This window comes from Agelaius tricolor, unplaced genomic scaffold (genome assembly GCF_023055355.1).
Source record: "Agelaius tricolor isolate 1412-34295 unplaced genomic scaffold, bAgeTri1.0.p SCAF_5, whole genome shotgun sequence".
Taxonomy (NCBI): Eukaryota; Metazoa; Chordata; class Aves; order Passeriformes; family Icteridae; genus Agelaius; species Agelaius tricolor.
In genome coordinates, this window is record NW_027269265.1 from 38,754,954 (window position 1) to 38,771,227 (window position 16,274).

Consider the following 16,274-nt stretch of genomic DNA (forward strand, 5'->3'; position numbering starts at 1 on the left):
CCCTTAGGATCTACTCGTAGTGAGTACCCTCCCTTTAAATCCAGGTAAGTTGGCTGGCAAGCACAAAGGTCACTGAATATACTTTGGTCCTTTGCAATCAGTCTCTGAAGAGCAGAAAGTTTCCTTTGGCAGCACAAATCTGTTAATTCCATCAGCAAGACAGCACAGATTGAGGCTGCTGGCACTTAATATATGTAAATTGTCAGGAATTCTAAGCCACCCATCCAAACCAGCTCTTCTGAAGGCAAAGCACTGTGCCCCATGTCTCTCAAATCCAGCATAGTCTTGACCAACTCTTGTTGACTATTTCTGGCATGAACTAGGAAAGCCCTTGCGTAGATTTTAACACTTGAAGGGATCACACCTGTTGCAATGCTGTATTTCAAACATGTAGCAGAAAACAGAAAAACAAAGTGAAAGAAAGTGATCTGCATTCCGATCTTCTCTTTTCCAGTGGCTTGCTGGTGGTGCACTAGCCAAATCACTGGATTTCTCTGCCTCCTCTTCCTTATGCAAACAAGGGGAAGTGATACTTAGTCATTATTAGAACATCCAGGGATGCAAATTACTGTGTCAATGATTACTGTTTGTTCTCAAAATACATGCCATTTCCCTTTATCCCATTTACAACACTGGATTAGTCACTTCCAATATTACAGAATCATAATCATTCATTCCTTCAGATAAAGTACTAAAAAAAATGGGTCTCTGATCTCTGAGAGGTAGGCCACTATTTAACCCATGTGTACGTGGGATCAAGTTGCATAGATACTGGAGTGATGGAGGCTATAAAGCACAGAGGTGACCAAAAAACAGCACAAAAAGTGCATAATATAATGAGGATATAGCAAATGCTTGTCTCATGTAACATCTGATGGCTAATGAGTATTTGTAACTCATCTGCAAGAACAGCTTTACTTTCTTGCAATGATACTGATTACATCAGGAACTTCATAGTAGTACAGAACAGTACATAAATTAAAATCATTAGACTGAGGGGATACACAGCTATTAGCACACATCAGCATGCTTTCTTGAATGTGGATTTTACAAAGTAGGAAATGTCTTCAAGAATCTACCTACCTCTTTGTGGTTTTGCAAAGGCGTTTTTTGCTGCTGCATGTGTATTAGTGCCAACTTCTCCCTTGCTGAATTTGGAATTATAAAAAAAAAACCCTGATCTTTGACTATATATTGTTGTAGCAAGGGAGGAAAATGTTTTATTGAAGCTTGCTGGAATTTTGAATGAGCTTTAATCACGGAGATACTGGAGACAATTACTCAGGCTGTGGCTACACACAAAATTGCAGCAATTGAACTGAAGATTGGAAACTGATAAAGCAGTTCAAGCCTGTAGAAAAATACCTTTCTCTGCTTAGGTCAGTATGGGCCCCACACACCTTTCTTTGCAGGTAAGGAGAAAGTAACAGTTGTCATTCATCTTGATTCTTAAAAAGTTTGAACACCATTCCACACAACATTCTCCTAAGAAAACAAAGAAAATACAGTCTAGATGAAAATTTTCATAAAGTAGGTGCCTGACTGGTTAAAAAAATAGACTTAAAACCCAGTTATCTATTGTTCTCTGTCAGACTTAGAGGAATTTTCAAATGGGATCCTTCCAACATCTGTGTGGAATCCATTTTATGCAGTATTTTCATTAACAACCTGTGACGAGGGAATAAAGAGTACTCATAAAATCTGCAGACATCATCTAGCTGGGAGAGGATGCAAACAGTTTGGCGGATGGACTGAGAATTCAAAATGATGTTGCTAAATTGGAGAAAATCAACGACTCAGTAAAGAAAAGTGCAAAGTGCTACACTTAAGAGGAAGAAATCAAAAGCACAAAGAGAAAATGGGGACTAAGTGGCCAGGCAGCAGTACTGCAGAAAAGCAGCTGGGGGTGTCAGCCATGAACTGAAGTCAACAGTATGATGCTGCTCCAAAAAAAAGGCTGAGCTAATGCAGGGTGCTGGATGCACAATGCGGCAGATGACCATTTTGCTCATCCTGGCCTGGGGAATGACAGACACAAATGGAGGGCTTCACAGCACAGCAGCAAACCTGAGAAGAGGCTTTGGAAGATTAAGGAGGTTTGTTTAAGGTGGGCAGGCCTGGAGAATGATAGAGTAATCATTGGCTTCAGGCTGACTGCTGGGAGTGGGACAAATAGAGGTCTCTGCTTCAAAACAGAGACCCTAGGAAGTTCTGAAAACCCCTGCCATTTAGACATAAGGGCATGAAGTCATAGAGCTACAGAGGTGGCTGTGCATAGTGTCCTTTGCCATGCTGGGGCCAACTTCATCCAGGGATGCTGTAGGTAAGATCAGGCCTGACAGTGGGCAGCAAATGTAGGATGCAGATGGAAACAAGCACAAGGCACCTGCTCAGGAGGGCCACGGCTGAATCATGCCATCCCAGAAATGAAGACAAAATTACTTGTTTTGCTGTAAAGCCCTCAGATGCCAACATTTAATTTGACAGTGGAAGCAGAGCAAATCCCTCCTACCTTAAAAGTGATGGAGAAACCCTGTAGCAGCTGGCAGTAAAAGGCCATGAATTATGTCCCTGGCCTTTCCCATTGAGCCATTTCTAAACATCCTGGTGAGGAGATCCTGGGAGGCTTCCAGGAGGCAATATAAAGTGCCTAAGTCCTTGTCAGTGCAAGCAGTCCCTGTTTGTCTGCCTGTATCCATGTGGGCAGTTTTTGTTTCATTAGCTACTAGTCTCTGTTGTCATTTAAATGGAAAAAAATTGACAATATTTTCCTCCATGTTTTCAGTTTTCTCTAGAGCTGGCTGCACTTTCTTCAAATACCAGAGCTTTGAATTTCATTGAGGAAACAATAAAACAAAAAATGCAGAAAAATTCTGAAACCCACTGAGTTTTTCACCCTGTTTCTCAACCAGAAGAAAAGCCTAGCAAATGCTAAGTGACAAATATGGGTTTGCCAAACCCCACTGCCCAAATCTAGTGACTAATATCTCCTTTCTTTTGGATGAAATGGGATTAGCAGATATATATTGGTCTTAAAAATCAATCAAGAGACATATGATTCTCATAAAAGTTGGGAAGTTGAGAAGCTCCATGGAGATCCATCATTACTGAGGAAGCTGTGTCCTCTGCAGTAGACCATAGCTGGAAGGATGTGAGAAAACTGAACTATCCTGTTTGCTGTAGAGTGGGGTGGAGAGGAACAAAGAGCACTGTGGCTGAGCAGGTAGAGGGATGGATGGGCAGGTAGTGGGAGTTGAGACTAATCGGACTTGGTGCAAGACACTGAGGAAACTTTTCACCTGTCCCTGTGCCATAACATCTCCAACTATAAAATGAGATGAGCCTAGCTTTTCCTTATAAATAAATCTAACTAACTCTCTTTATGAATGACTTTCCTTATAAATAGCTTGCCTTATAAATAGCATATATGGCAAACACTACATAGGACATAACGGGCTCTGTGGCATTTTTCATAATAAACACATTTCTAAACCCAAATAGCTCAGTAAAACAGTTACAGATGCTATGCTACTTAAGGGAAGCATGTGCTTTCAAAATGTGTTGTTAGGATAAAAACCCAATTCATTGGACTGATTTAAATGTATTAGCAAGCATCTAACCTGCAGTAATTGCAAAAATTTAATTACAAAATTAAAACGATTATCAAGGCACCCCTCAATGTTCATGATACTACATCTATTTTATACAGAAATTCATAGCATCTGAAGCATCCCATAAAATAAACAATATAATCGCCAACTAAAGAAGGAGTTGTTTTTTGCAAATCTTTTGGGTTAGAGTTAAAATAAGTAACTTTACCGATTAGTCACAGAGTGTTTGCTTACTCGGGCTGGAAGCCAGTCCATGTCAGCACTCCCTGGAGTAAATCCATGTGCGACAGCCCAGTGTCACAGAGATGCCCCAAGTGACAGTGACTAACAGTGCAAAGGGGTGTCTTGTGATCTCAATTCATGTGCACACAGGGCAAGACCCACATCTTCCAACACTTACAAAGACAAGCTGTAACCTCAGACTGAGACGGTTCACCAGGGAAACTGCTTCACTTGAAAGACCCCATCTGCTCCCCTTTCTTGAAACATTCTTGCCATTAAGGGGGTTCTTGTATGGTGGATCTCCTCCTCTACTTGTAGATTGCAGTTTATATGCTGGGCAATGCTTATTGGTGACCCCAACATGATGCCATTTGTTGGAGAAAATAAAACACATCATTCCGTTTTTTTTTACTTTTGCCAATGGCCAGACAATGGTGATTAGCTGGGAAATGTTTGAACAAGCATTGGCATTCAGTGCCTCTTTGCAGTGTGGATACTTTGGGATTCTTCTTGACTTTGTCTGGTGCTTCAGAAGACAAGTTCACATCAGGGCCTTCCTTTCCATCATCTTCCAAGAACCGCTTTTCACTTCTGAGAATTACCAGGTGCCAAGACTGATGGCTGAGGTGGTTGCTGATGGAGCAAGCAGAGAGGATGAACTTGACCTAGTTAGCAGGAACATACTGATCTTGTCAAATATTTCTGACAAAGCATTCAGTGGTTTCATTTCAGTCAGGGTCAAAGAAACCTTCACTTCCACAAGATAAAAAAGTCTCATTTAAATTACCTCAAGGCAACTGTGAAGTTCAGTTCTCAAATCTTGTCAAAACAAGGGTCTTCAACCAGGTACTCCTGGTACCACCTATCAACAGGACTATTTCTCTGTACAGGCAGTTGTTTGTGAAACTCGGCTTAGCACCCTCTTAGCACTTTCCAAGAGCCATTTAGCACTTGGCACAGCAAGCATTATGTGGCCAAGGACATGGGAAAAGAAGAGGGATCTATTAGGGCCAACTGCTGTTTGAGGGAATTTGCTTATTAAAGTAGATTATAGTATCAGAAATAGTAATTGGGTACTGTTATGGTCAAAAAAAAGACCAAAAAACCCAACCAACTTCCAGGGATAAACTTCTCCAGACTCTGGTTCTGACTACTTTTTAACCAATAAAAATCTGCACTCACTAGAAGCTCACTGGCTTCTATGTCTTTGTTCAGTATATAAGTTTTTGAACTTTGTTGCCATCTTCTGAAGAACTTACTAATTATCCAGATATTTCCTCCTCTAAATAATATGCACTACAACTGAGAAACTGCCCATGGAGTATCTGTTAAAAGGAATAGGATGTTTGGTGAACTGTTCCAGGATAAGCTGTTCCTGAGCAGCTTCCTGTTTCTATCATTGTCAGTGTCCACGATTTGGACTTCAGACTGAAGTCTTCCATGTCTGATGCTCCACTTGCTGCACTTCGCTTCAGTCTCTGCAATCCTTTGTGGCTGGGAAAGATCTGCCTGTGCTCTCTCTGGGGCAGACAGCTCAGCCTGTATATGCATTTTATAATTCTTTATATTTCCCAGCCTATATACAGACAATATTCTGTGTAGTTTCTTACCAAATGCACTACACAGTGTGTTCGATTTCACCATGTTTCTTGCAGATTTTTCATAAGTTGGCATCACTTTATAGATCTTCCACTGATTTCCACTTCTGTTTCTATAGACATTCTTTCCTCTGCATGACCTGGAGACAGCTTGGCAACCCAAGGCAGCCTAAAGAGCTACTTCTATGCAGAAACTGCAGGTCCTAGAGTGTGCTGAGCCAACATCAAAGATAAAACATTAAAGATACTGACACAGCAATGGCACTGGCAATCAGCTCTTGCACGTGTGAAGAATCTGTAAGGACGCCGTTATATAGCTCCTTCTTCTATCCCTCTCATTAAGGTGATCTGCTACCACTTTACATCACTTTGTCAAATGTATGTTTGTCAGTGCAGTCTGCTGTCACCAAGAACATTCATGTCTGTGCAACTTCCCGTGTTCTGCTAATTATCCTCTACCTGATACAACTTTGATCACTTCTTGAATATGGGATTTTCTCTGTAGCCAAGCACTAAGAATGCTTTATAAATCCTAGTTTTTACAAGGGTGGGGAGCTAACCTGGGTTAACTCTGAACTTTAGTTTTCTAGCTTTTTTTTAATTCTGTTTTAAATACTGGGTGGTTTTGCAAAAGGTAGATGTTTGGTGCAATTCAGAACATAAGTGAACAGACTGCAAAAATTGAAAGAATTAATTCCTTACTTATCCTATCCTTCTGCACTGCAAACCCAGGCTCCAGCAGGGAACAGATGACTTGACACCATCAACATACTGATGCACAGTGAGCAGTAGCACTTCTCACTGCACGGTCACCTTGCTGCCAGGGCCGTGGAGACAGACTGGAGCCAGCTTCCAGCTAGCAACTCCCAACAGTATAGCCGTGGCTGCTGGGCCTTCAGTGTTGGGTCTTTCCCCAGCCCCTCAGCAAGTTTGCAGTTGGCATGAAATGTCATGCTGCTCACAGCATTCCGCTTAGAGGCCAAGCTGCCAGTGAAAACCAGCTCTACCATTTGAACTGCTCTTCTAAGTTACAGAGCCAGCTTTATTCAGTAGGGAAATAGTCAGCTTGGACAGGTAATTACATTCTCAGTTATCTCCTCCTTGACAATCTTCCTCCATGTTTACATCTTGGACCTGTTTTGGCATTTGGACGAGGCTGGTGCTCGTCTATCAGTGCATCGATCCAAAGATGTACAGGAACCCCTACACAATGACCTCTCCTATCAGAGGCAGCTTTAGTGTCACCTCTGGCCTGCATGCCCCAAGGAAAGCTTCCCTCTTGGCTTAGTGAAACCAGTACGTTTTCGGCTGGACGCTTAGCCAGAGCGGCCATTCGAAGACTTCTCTCCCACGGCCGTGCTTAAGGATGGAGGGGAGGCAGCGCCTCTCTGCTGGGATGGACATCTCGAGATAAGGGCTGGGCAGCTCGAAGCCTGTCCCAAGGTACGACCCGACCGAGCCGCTTTTCCCGGCGCGTTCCCGGGATGCCCGCGGGAGCGCGCACGGCGGCGCACGCGGACCCGCCCTGGCCCGCCGTGGCCGCGGCGGCGGCGCCCTCTGGCGGCCGTGCCGGGTGCGCGCGGCTCCGCATGCCGCGGCTGTCCGGGCCCGCCCGGCGGCCCTGCTCCGGATCGGCACCAGCGCCCGGGGCCGGGCACCCGCGGCACACAGGCGTTCCGGGGCTTCGCTTTGGGTTTTTTGCTGTTTGGGTTTTTTTCTGACTAAAATGACGTTAAAGACCAGCGGGTTTTACAGGAAAGATTGCGCAAACTTTCCTGAAAATCACCGGTAACTGCGGGGAGGGGGGGTGAAATACATCGGAGGAGGGAATACTCAGCTGTCCTTTTACGGCCTGGGCAGTGGGTCTGCCGTGTAGCTTTATCTACAAAAACAACCTCGGTCTCGACTCTTGGCTCAGCACTCATGGAGCACATGGTGCAGACACTGGCATGGCCATGGCTATGGCATAGGCACGGGCACGGACACAGCATGGCCACAGGCACAGACAACGCCACAGCCACAGCATGGCCACGGCCACAGCCACATTACAGGCACAGACAAGGACATGGGCATGGCATAGACAAAGCTATAGCCACAGCCACTACCATGGCATAGTCATGGCTGCATCATGGCTATGGACAAGGACACTTGTCATGGCCATGGTCATGCCCACAGCCACAGCATAAGCATGGACAAGGACATATCACAGACTAAAATGCCAGGGCAATGAGCGTGGCCATGGGCAAAAAGGCTCTTGGACATGGCTACAGCACAGGTGCAGGCAAGGACGTGGACATGGCCATGGCCACGGCCACAGTCAAAATGCCATGGGCACAGCCACAGGCAGAGCATGGCCAGGGCCATGCCACCAACAAGGCCACATGCACAGACACGGAAAAGGGCACGGCCCTGGCACGGGCACGGGCACTGGCACAGGCCAGAGCATAGCTACAGCACACAGCCATGGGCACGGACAGGGGCACGGCACGGTCGAGGATTTGGATGAGGATGAGGATGAGGATGAGGATGAGGATGAGGATGAGGATGAGGACGAGGACGAGGACACGGACCCGGACGCAGCAGAACACGGCAGTGCCGCCCGCCCGCCGCCAGGGGGCAGCGCCGCCGCGGGCGGGCCGCGCGCTGCCCTCACGGCGCCCCGTCAGCGAGCGCGCGGCGGGCGGCGCTCATGGCGGCCCCGCGGCTGGGGCGCCCGGCGGCGGGGGGGAAATCGCTTCCGTCTCCTTACCCTGCTCCATTGCGGTTTTCTCCACTAGGACGAGCAGCAAAAAGTGAGTGGGGTTGAGGTCCAAGAGAGAAGATCAGATCAATTCAAAAGAAGGGAGGAGCGAGAGAGAGGGCAAATAAACAACTTCACAGCTTTTCCTGATTTTTCCAGTGAAAATGGGAGTATCTGTAGCATAGGCGAGGCTCTGGCCCACACGCTTCCCATGCGCAGGCGGTGGCGGGTTTCAGGACTAGAACAGCTGTCAGTAGATTCCAACACAGCAAGTTCTGTTTTCCTTTGATTAAGAGATCGAGTGCAAAGGGCCAACCACCAGTCACTTTGGGGGGATAAAGCCCACAGAAACAAGAGAGAATTGAATCAATCCTTTTCTTTTGATGATAAGGGTGAGAGATGGCACAAATGTCATCCAAATTGCTGAGCGTATCAGTATTGCCTGTGTTACGCTCACAGGTCAAACGCAGTGTGAAGTCAATGAGAATACCCAACTGCCAGGGCATCTGGGCTGTGTCAGAAAGACTTGCTGCTCTCTGCTGTCTTAGACCTAAAAGAAAATTCAGTAAGTTGTGGAGTTGAATGCTTCATCCTCCTCCCTCCCAAGCTTGAAAAGGTGACAGATGTTTCCTCAGGGCCTGTTATTTTAGACAACTCCATGATTTATATATCTCTGCAAGCCTGGTGGGTGGAATTGCATGTCACAGATGAGCTGAAAATAACTTGTATATGCTCATATACAGACTCTGATATCTATTGGGCCATGTAGAAAAACTTCAAATTGAATCACATGATCTCTTGCCTGGCAGATGCATTAAGATGTACTGATGGAGCAATGGTGGCTTAAAGTGAAGTTGAAATGTTCAGTGAAGAGCACTGGCAAGGACTCTGGGTAACATTGTGCACAGCAGAACCACCAGAGCTTAGCCCTCATGATTGTTTTGCTAAGATAGGCAGTCACATATTGAGGGAAAATTCATATTTAGAACAATATGCAATTCCCTGTGGGATCATAGAACTGGACAGACTGCCTTTGGCCTCTGTGTGAGAGGTTCAGAAGATACCTGGAAAGTGGTTGCAGAACTTCATTTGGATATGTGGGTCCTTCTCACTAGAAGCAGTACTTAGGGAAATTCTGCTGTGGGACCTTGGAGTGTCAAGCTGTTAACACTTGGTCAAGTATTTGGGATAGCCTGGTGGAAGAGGCAGAGAAATAAATATGTTACATCCAGGCATGCCCAGCACTCCAAAAATCTGTTAGGTGGCACTGTGTATGGCACATAGGCACACACTGGGCTGAAAGCCCAGTGTCAAGGCTAAGATGTAAGGGAATGTTTTTCTCAGGTGAACTTCTCAAAAGCAGACGTTTCTGCTTCCCTCCATCTGTAGAACCCAGGGAGTTTCACCCAGCTGCTTATTAAGTTTTCCCCTGAGTGCTGCCTAGCTTCCTTTGGGTACAGCTCAGAACCAGCATTCTCTGGGAGACGATAATATTTTCCAAGGCTGGGCCATTTATCCGTGCCAGCCTCTGGAGAATATGGAGAAGCTGTGCAGAAAGGCCCTGGGCACACTTGTCCACACCCTGTAGTCCGCAGTAGACATTCACATCCTGCCAAGGTAAACTTGTGTGAGCGGTGCGCCTGATTCACAGCCAGGGCTGCAGCAAAAGCAGTGAGGGAAGAGTGGCGGAACTTTAACTCCTTGGGAGGGGCTGAAGACAGAACTTGCAGCAGAAGACCCAAATTCTTGGTGGGAGTGTGTATCTCACAGGGTTTCCTGACAGAGATTCTGCTGTACCACATGTCATCTCTGCACTTAAAGTCTTTTTTGTTCTGGGAGGTCTTTTGTTGGGTTTGGGGTTTTTTCCCCTCAAACAACACTTTCAGGCATTTGTTTCTACTTACGTGAGTGCTTCCCAAACACTGGACTTAAACTTACTGTTGTCTAGTCCCCTTTGATCACCAGGATGTGATGACTCAGATCTGGAGCCTAAACCACTGCTTTTTAGAAATCGTTCAACCTACCTGTCTGATTCCTCAGAGATTATCTGGATTGAGCATGTGCTCCTTTCCCTTTGGTCAAAGCTGCATGACTTCCACTTTTCCCTTCCAGTTTCTCTGTCCCTATGGTTGTTTGCTATTCCTTTTCCTTCTTTTGAGTCTCTCTGCCACAAAGTGTCACACAAGGTGATATTTTCAGATACATGGTGGAGGTGATGAGGATGTTAATTCTGCTCTCAGAGGTTCATTTAGAAAAAACATATTTTTTAAACACCCACAAGCAAAAAGGGTTTAATTTTTAAGCTGATGAATAAATAATTTGTCCAGACAAAATGTTTGTGATGATAATGGTGCTGTGCCCTGAGGGAATCAAATTCAACTATCACTTTCCTGCTCACAAATACCTCAGTCCTGTGATGTCTCACGTTGTATCCCAGTCTGAGACTCATGGCCCCACTCCTGCAGGAGGAAAATACTTGCATCTTTAGAAAACTTGGGTGAAATTTTCAGTGGCATAGCAGGAGTAGAACCAAAGGTCTTCTGCTGGTTTACTCTTACCCAACACAATTTAGACCCCTCTGTCCAAAACTTTGCATGATGTCAGTGGGACAAATGGTACAAAATTGCCATTTTGTCTGGGAAGATGTTGGATCCATTTGCTCTTGCAATGTCTTGATGTGTGTGTGGCTGTATGGGAGTGTGGCGACACATCCCGTAATCTTCAGCCTGTGACTGTAGTGGAAAAAATAACATAGAAATGTAATTGTTGTTTTTTTTTTTTTAATCATGCTGTGTTTTGTTTGTTTGTTTGTTTGTTTTAATGCCTCCCAGTTCTCATATACTAGTTGCAGTCCAGGAAACTTTGTGTTTATTAAGCACTGTGTAAATTTGCAGCTCTCTATAAATGTAAAATCAATAGGAGTGATAACAGTAGCAAAGTGCTCAGTCCAGCCCTGGTAAAAACCCAAGAGTGCTAATTCCTTGATAAGGTGACTTGCTTCACACAGGCACCTCCTCTCCATGTGAAAACACAGGGTGCAGCACAGAAGATATTTGTGTTCCCTGGCAAGACAGGAGACACTGAAAACACGTAATTCCCTGCAGGTGACAATGGCGGGCAACAACCTGAAGTACTCTTACAATCTATTGTAGAGGCCTTCATCCCTCCACAGAGCACTGCAAACACGTTCTCTTCTAGGAAATCAAAATCTTAGCCAACATCTGCTATCCTTTTTAATCTCTTCTCATAAGCAGATGAGAAAGGGGAGTCTCCAGTAACCTGATGGAGTGAGTAAGATTGTATTTTTGGAGGATGAGCAGAGCAGCAAAGATGAAGGCTTGTATGGCTGACCCCTCTGAACTGTGGTCTCCATCAGTGATGCCCACTCATAGCCTGGGCAGTTTCTGGGTTCACTGAGTGTGTGTAGGGACCACACTCCCACCTTTCCCCAGGTGTCCTGGTGCTATAATGGTAGCTCTGCCTGCTCAGGCTACTCCACTTCCATCCAAACAGGCAGGTGGAAGGGCTTTGGGCTTTTCACAGCTGGAACTTAACTTTACCACCAAGGGTAATAATTAAGTATTTACCATGGAAAAATAACTTGTATACCCCCTCTATCTTCTACTGTGGTGATTCTATCAATGGTAGAACTGCTGCAGACAGCTGTGGTCGGCTCCATGGGATCTGCTCCTCTTCCCTTCCAGGTCCCCTTTAAAGATGGTTTAGGGGTCCCAGGTGGCTTACAGCCATTCATCTGGCCTCTGTCATGACTTCCCCTTGGACTTCTCTTGTAGACCTGAGCACCCAGGATAAATCCATTCCCTCCTGCCTGTCCACCACTGTCAGTGAGCCTGCTGTCATTCTGCTCTGGGGTGGGTCCATAGTGACCTTTGGGCTTTTTCTTTGCCATACTGCTGCAGTAAATCCAATCCATCTCCACATCAGTACCCTTCTGTTTTCTTCTTCCCTGACCTCTGCCTGCTAACACATCCCTAGTTCCAGTGACCTTAAGTACAGGAAGAATCCTCCTTAAGTCCCCATCCCAAAGGTGGCAACTCCTGCTATTAAATAATAATCATACAGTAATAATCACCAGAGGGCTGGCAGGGACTTTGGGAGATCTCTGAAGCTGTCACCCCCTCTCCAAGGTGGAGTCACCCAGGAGCAGAGCATGACGTGGGTGTTAAATGCTTCCAGCAATTGGGATGCCGCAGCCTCCCCAGCAGCCCCCTGCGGCCCAGGAGACCGTCCTGGAGAAAAAGCACTTTCTTGAGCATAGCTCAGGCTACTCCAGCAGCTCAAATCCTTCCTCCTGCAAATAAGGCTGATGATTACTTGTCCTTCTTCTGGTGAATCTGGAGTAGAACTGATCATTGTCTGCTTTATTGAACTTTTTATATAATAACAAAACAGCTTTTAGAGTAACTGAGAAAGAGGCGTTTGCTCACTTGCAAAGTCAGGAAATTCCCTGCCAATGGACATTCTTTGTCGGGGATCCTTTGCCAGCATAGGCTGAGCACTAAGCCCCACAATCTGCATTTTCCTTTTGAATGACTCCCACAAAATAAACCAAATATCACATCCAAGGAGATTTATTACATCCCTTCCAAGGGCGAAGCATTCCTCAGCTACATTCCACTTCTGTCTTTTGTGCTTAGGAAAGGGGAAAAAAATCGCTGTGATGCCTCTGGATCCCACCCCTCCAGGGCTTCTGTCGTTAATAAAGTCGAGCAGCTGGAGCCAGATTTGTCAGACTAGTTCTGAATGGCTGGCTCGCTCCTGCTGCAGGAGCAGCACCATCAGAGCAGTGCGAGGATTCCTGCTTCTGCTGAAAGATTAATAAGTCGTGGCACCACGTTTCCTCAGTAAAACCACCTTTTGTTGTTCCCAGTGACACCTTATCCCCGTGGCAGCAGCTTGCCAGAGTGGATCTTCTCGTTTCCTTGCTGCTTTGCCTCTGCATGATGCAAGAGTTTGCAATGCTTTTTGGGAGCTCAGATGTGCTCTCAGAGACTCTGCTTGAAGCAATTGCTCTCTCCAGGCTTTGCAGTGAAGCTTTTACCCAGATGTGTAAGTGAGGATGTGTATAGAGGGAGGCTGAGGTGAAACCTCTGTTGTGTTATCTGAGCTTAATTAAGTTTCACCCCTAAGCAGCTGCTAATTGATTGACCCCAGGATTGTAAAAGGGAGAAAATTTACCAGAGCTCATTAAAAGAGCAAAGTTTGGAATTTGAATTTTTTTATTTTATAGATGAATACCTTTGACTGATGTCTTGCTGACTGATATTCGTGAAACAAACTCTTTTCAGCAAATGTTGGTAGGTGGATTTGGCTTTTTAAACCCAAATGAGAGAAATGGTGAGTACACAGATGCCTGTTCATCCTCACTGTGTCCCTTGCCAGCATTTATAGGTATCATTTAACTGGAGCTCTAATACTGCTTTCTGCTCCAGCCAAGGCTGTGCTAACCAGCTTGTTGTCTCTTCCAGCAAGGTATCAAGTACATTTCAATTTCATAGGCTTCAAAAGCTTTTCACAAAATTGACAAAAAAACCCTCCCCAAACCAAAGATTATTTCAGCCACCATAAAATGCAGTCACTGCAGGTGTGGGTGAAGCCAGCTGTGCAACAGCACAGGACAACACCCCAGTGCAATGGCGTAGTAATGGAGAAGGGGAAAAGATGCTGCAAGGGGAGCTGCAGGATGAACAAAGGGAGGAGGATTGTCTTATCCCAAACAGCTGGAACATGGACTATTTGGAACATTCAAAGATTGTTTCCAATCGGATGATGTTCACATCTGTCCTACACAATCAAACTCCCATGCAGAGCAGGAGTCACCCGAGTCACAGTTGCCTTCTTCTCAAATACATCAGGACACCGTTTGCAGGCCTCCTCTCCAGGTACTAGTCCTGAGCTTTTGTTGGTGAGGTTTGATACAAAAGGAACTCATCCAAAAGGACTGAGACATAGCCAGTGTGCAGAAAAGGCTACAGAAAATAGGGTGTGCAGAACAATGTGGAATAGATATGCACACCTGAAGATGTGAAGGATGAAGGATACCATTATGAGCACAATGGATGAGCAGCCACTGCTCAGCTGACAGGTGGCTACTAGAAGGCCAACTTTCACAACCAGCCCAGCAAAAGTTCCTTTTATCACTTGGAGCGAATTCATTGCAGCTCCCATCAGCCTTAAAACAATTTCGGATGGGCTTTAAAGCTATTTATAGTGTGGAGGGGAAAGTCCTGTTGTGTAGCAAACTCAAAAAGTAGTGTGCACAACCTGGATGTGAGTTGAGGCATATTTGAAGTTTCCCCTGACAGCCTGTGAATTGCTTCCCTTTTTTCCCTTGCAAGGACAGACTGTTGTCCTATTCCCTCCAGCTTGTCATCCTCAGAGAAGATGCTCATCTCTCCTGAAGAGATTTCATGCATTCTATGAAGATTTTCAAAAATTTGATGGAACTGTCAGCTCAATAGCAACATGGACAAATTACACTTGTCCTACATGGGTTTCACTGTGAACACATCTCTACAGTTAAGATTGTCTACCTCTGTCCTAGGCTTGTTTGCCTCTAGGCCCTTCAGAGCCCTTCTGAGTTGCTTTTCTGTCTCTTCTGTTTGTAAAATGTTTAACATCTGTGAGCACTTACAGGAAAGTTCCAAATTTCACACCATATTTGAAATTTCCTGGTTTGTTTGGTCTCTGATTTAGGTAGTGGTTCCCAAGAATAAATCTTTAGCTGTAGCTATGAGGAAGCGGGACTGTTACTCTCTCTGTAGTGAAATGACATTTGTTGACAGGAAGGACTGACCTTCCAGGAGAAGATGTTACTGAGGAAAGGGAGGAAGCCAAGTGTCTTCTCTTTGGAGTACATGGATGTCCCCCTCCTGAGTGCACTTGTGACCCTCACAACTGTCTCCCCTACTGTTTGCTCTGTCTGCTTCTTTCTCTTTCTTCTTTTCCTCTCTCCCCAACCACACCCACTATTTAACCATTTAGATGTAAAAATAAAAAATAAGAAAACCACCCAACCCACTAGACAGAGGGTTTGCTAAAGAAGGGTAATTTTAAAAGCAAGTCTTTGAGGTCAGTGTGTAATTGTACCATTGGGACTATGTGATCTGAGACAAAAATAATCCACTGAGTATCTGGTCAAGAAGGAGAGGATTGCAGCCTGCAGTGGGGGAAGAGTGACTTATATGCAATTGACCAGGCAGCAAAAGACCAGGCAAAACTACTTGCTGGCACTAGAATTAATATTTGTGTAGAATGCTGCAAAATGTTCTGTCTGTGATGGGATCATTACAGCTGTTGCTCAGGTCACAGCCTCCCTTGGTATGTGCCAGGAAGCATTGGGTACTTCCTGGAAATTTAATGGTCTTCCACAGAAATAAAGATATGATGTGAAGTGTATTTATGTATTAACCTGCTCACGAAGAACATTTCTGGTTTGATGTGGACTTTAGGGTGCTGAGGTTTTTTAACAGTTCTCCATTTCCAAACCCCTGTTTCAGGTGCTTTATGAAAATCTGAATTCTGCAAAGGGTTCATAGGACTGTAAGCCATGCTCTCAGAATAAAGAAGGATGTTTTCACCCCTATAAATATCAGTTCCATTCTTTGCAGTTCCTTCTCAGTTATAAGTGACAGCAGTAAGTTATGTGGGCCATTCATATAATGTATTTTACCAGTACTTCCTTTAGTGCATTTTACAGGAAGAAGTGAACCTGCCAAGTGCCCAAATATCTCTGCTGTTGTCTGCTAGTCCTGAGAGCGCAATACAGGGGGTAGGAGGACCACACCACAGTGCTTTGTTTTGTTTATTGTTCTGGCAGAGACAGTGGCAGCCCCCATCACTTGGAAATAATGATGCCAGTTCCCATACTGGGGCAAAACACTAACTGTTTACAGAGAGTCATGATTTTCCTGGCTTCAGAGGTGGCTCAGTGACACCAAGCAGACTTTCATCTCTCTTGTTCCTGAATTACTTTCACACTATCCCAGATAAAAGCACCATAAAAATCAGTTTTATTGTGAAAGAAGTTAAATTTGAGAGATGGGAATATTCTTGTACATTGATGCCAGTGGCTGGGGGTAT

The 16,274-nt window shown here is 45.1% G+C and overlaps 1 protein-coding gene across 2 annotated transcripts in view; it reads left to right on the plus strand.

Moving 5' to 3' along the window:
- The first annotated feature begins 8,086 nt into the window (after positions 1-8,086).
- Positions 8,087-16,274, plus strand: part of CREB3L1 (cAMP responsive element binding protein 3 like 1) — a 63,650-nt gene continuing 55,462 nt past the window's right edge. Inside the window, exons 1-2 of one of the 2 annotated variants that reach the window (XM_071427414.1) lie at positions 8,087-8,223; positions 13,423-13,529. In XM_071427414.1, the coding sequence (XP_071283515.1) occupies positions 13,518-13,529 (12 nt within the window). In that variant the 5' untranslated portion in view covers positions 8,087-8,223; positions 13,423-13,517. The remainder of the gene's footprint in view (positions 8,224-13,422; positions 13,530-16,274) is intronic. The other variant, XM_071427415.1, reaches the window with a different exon arrangement.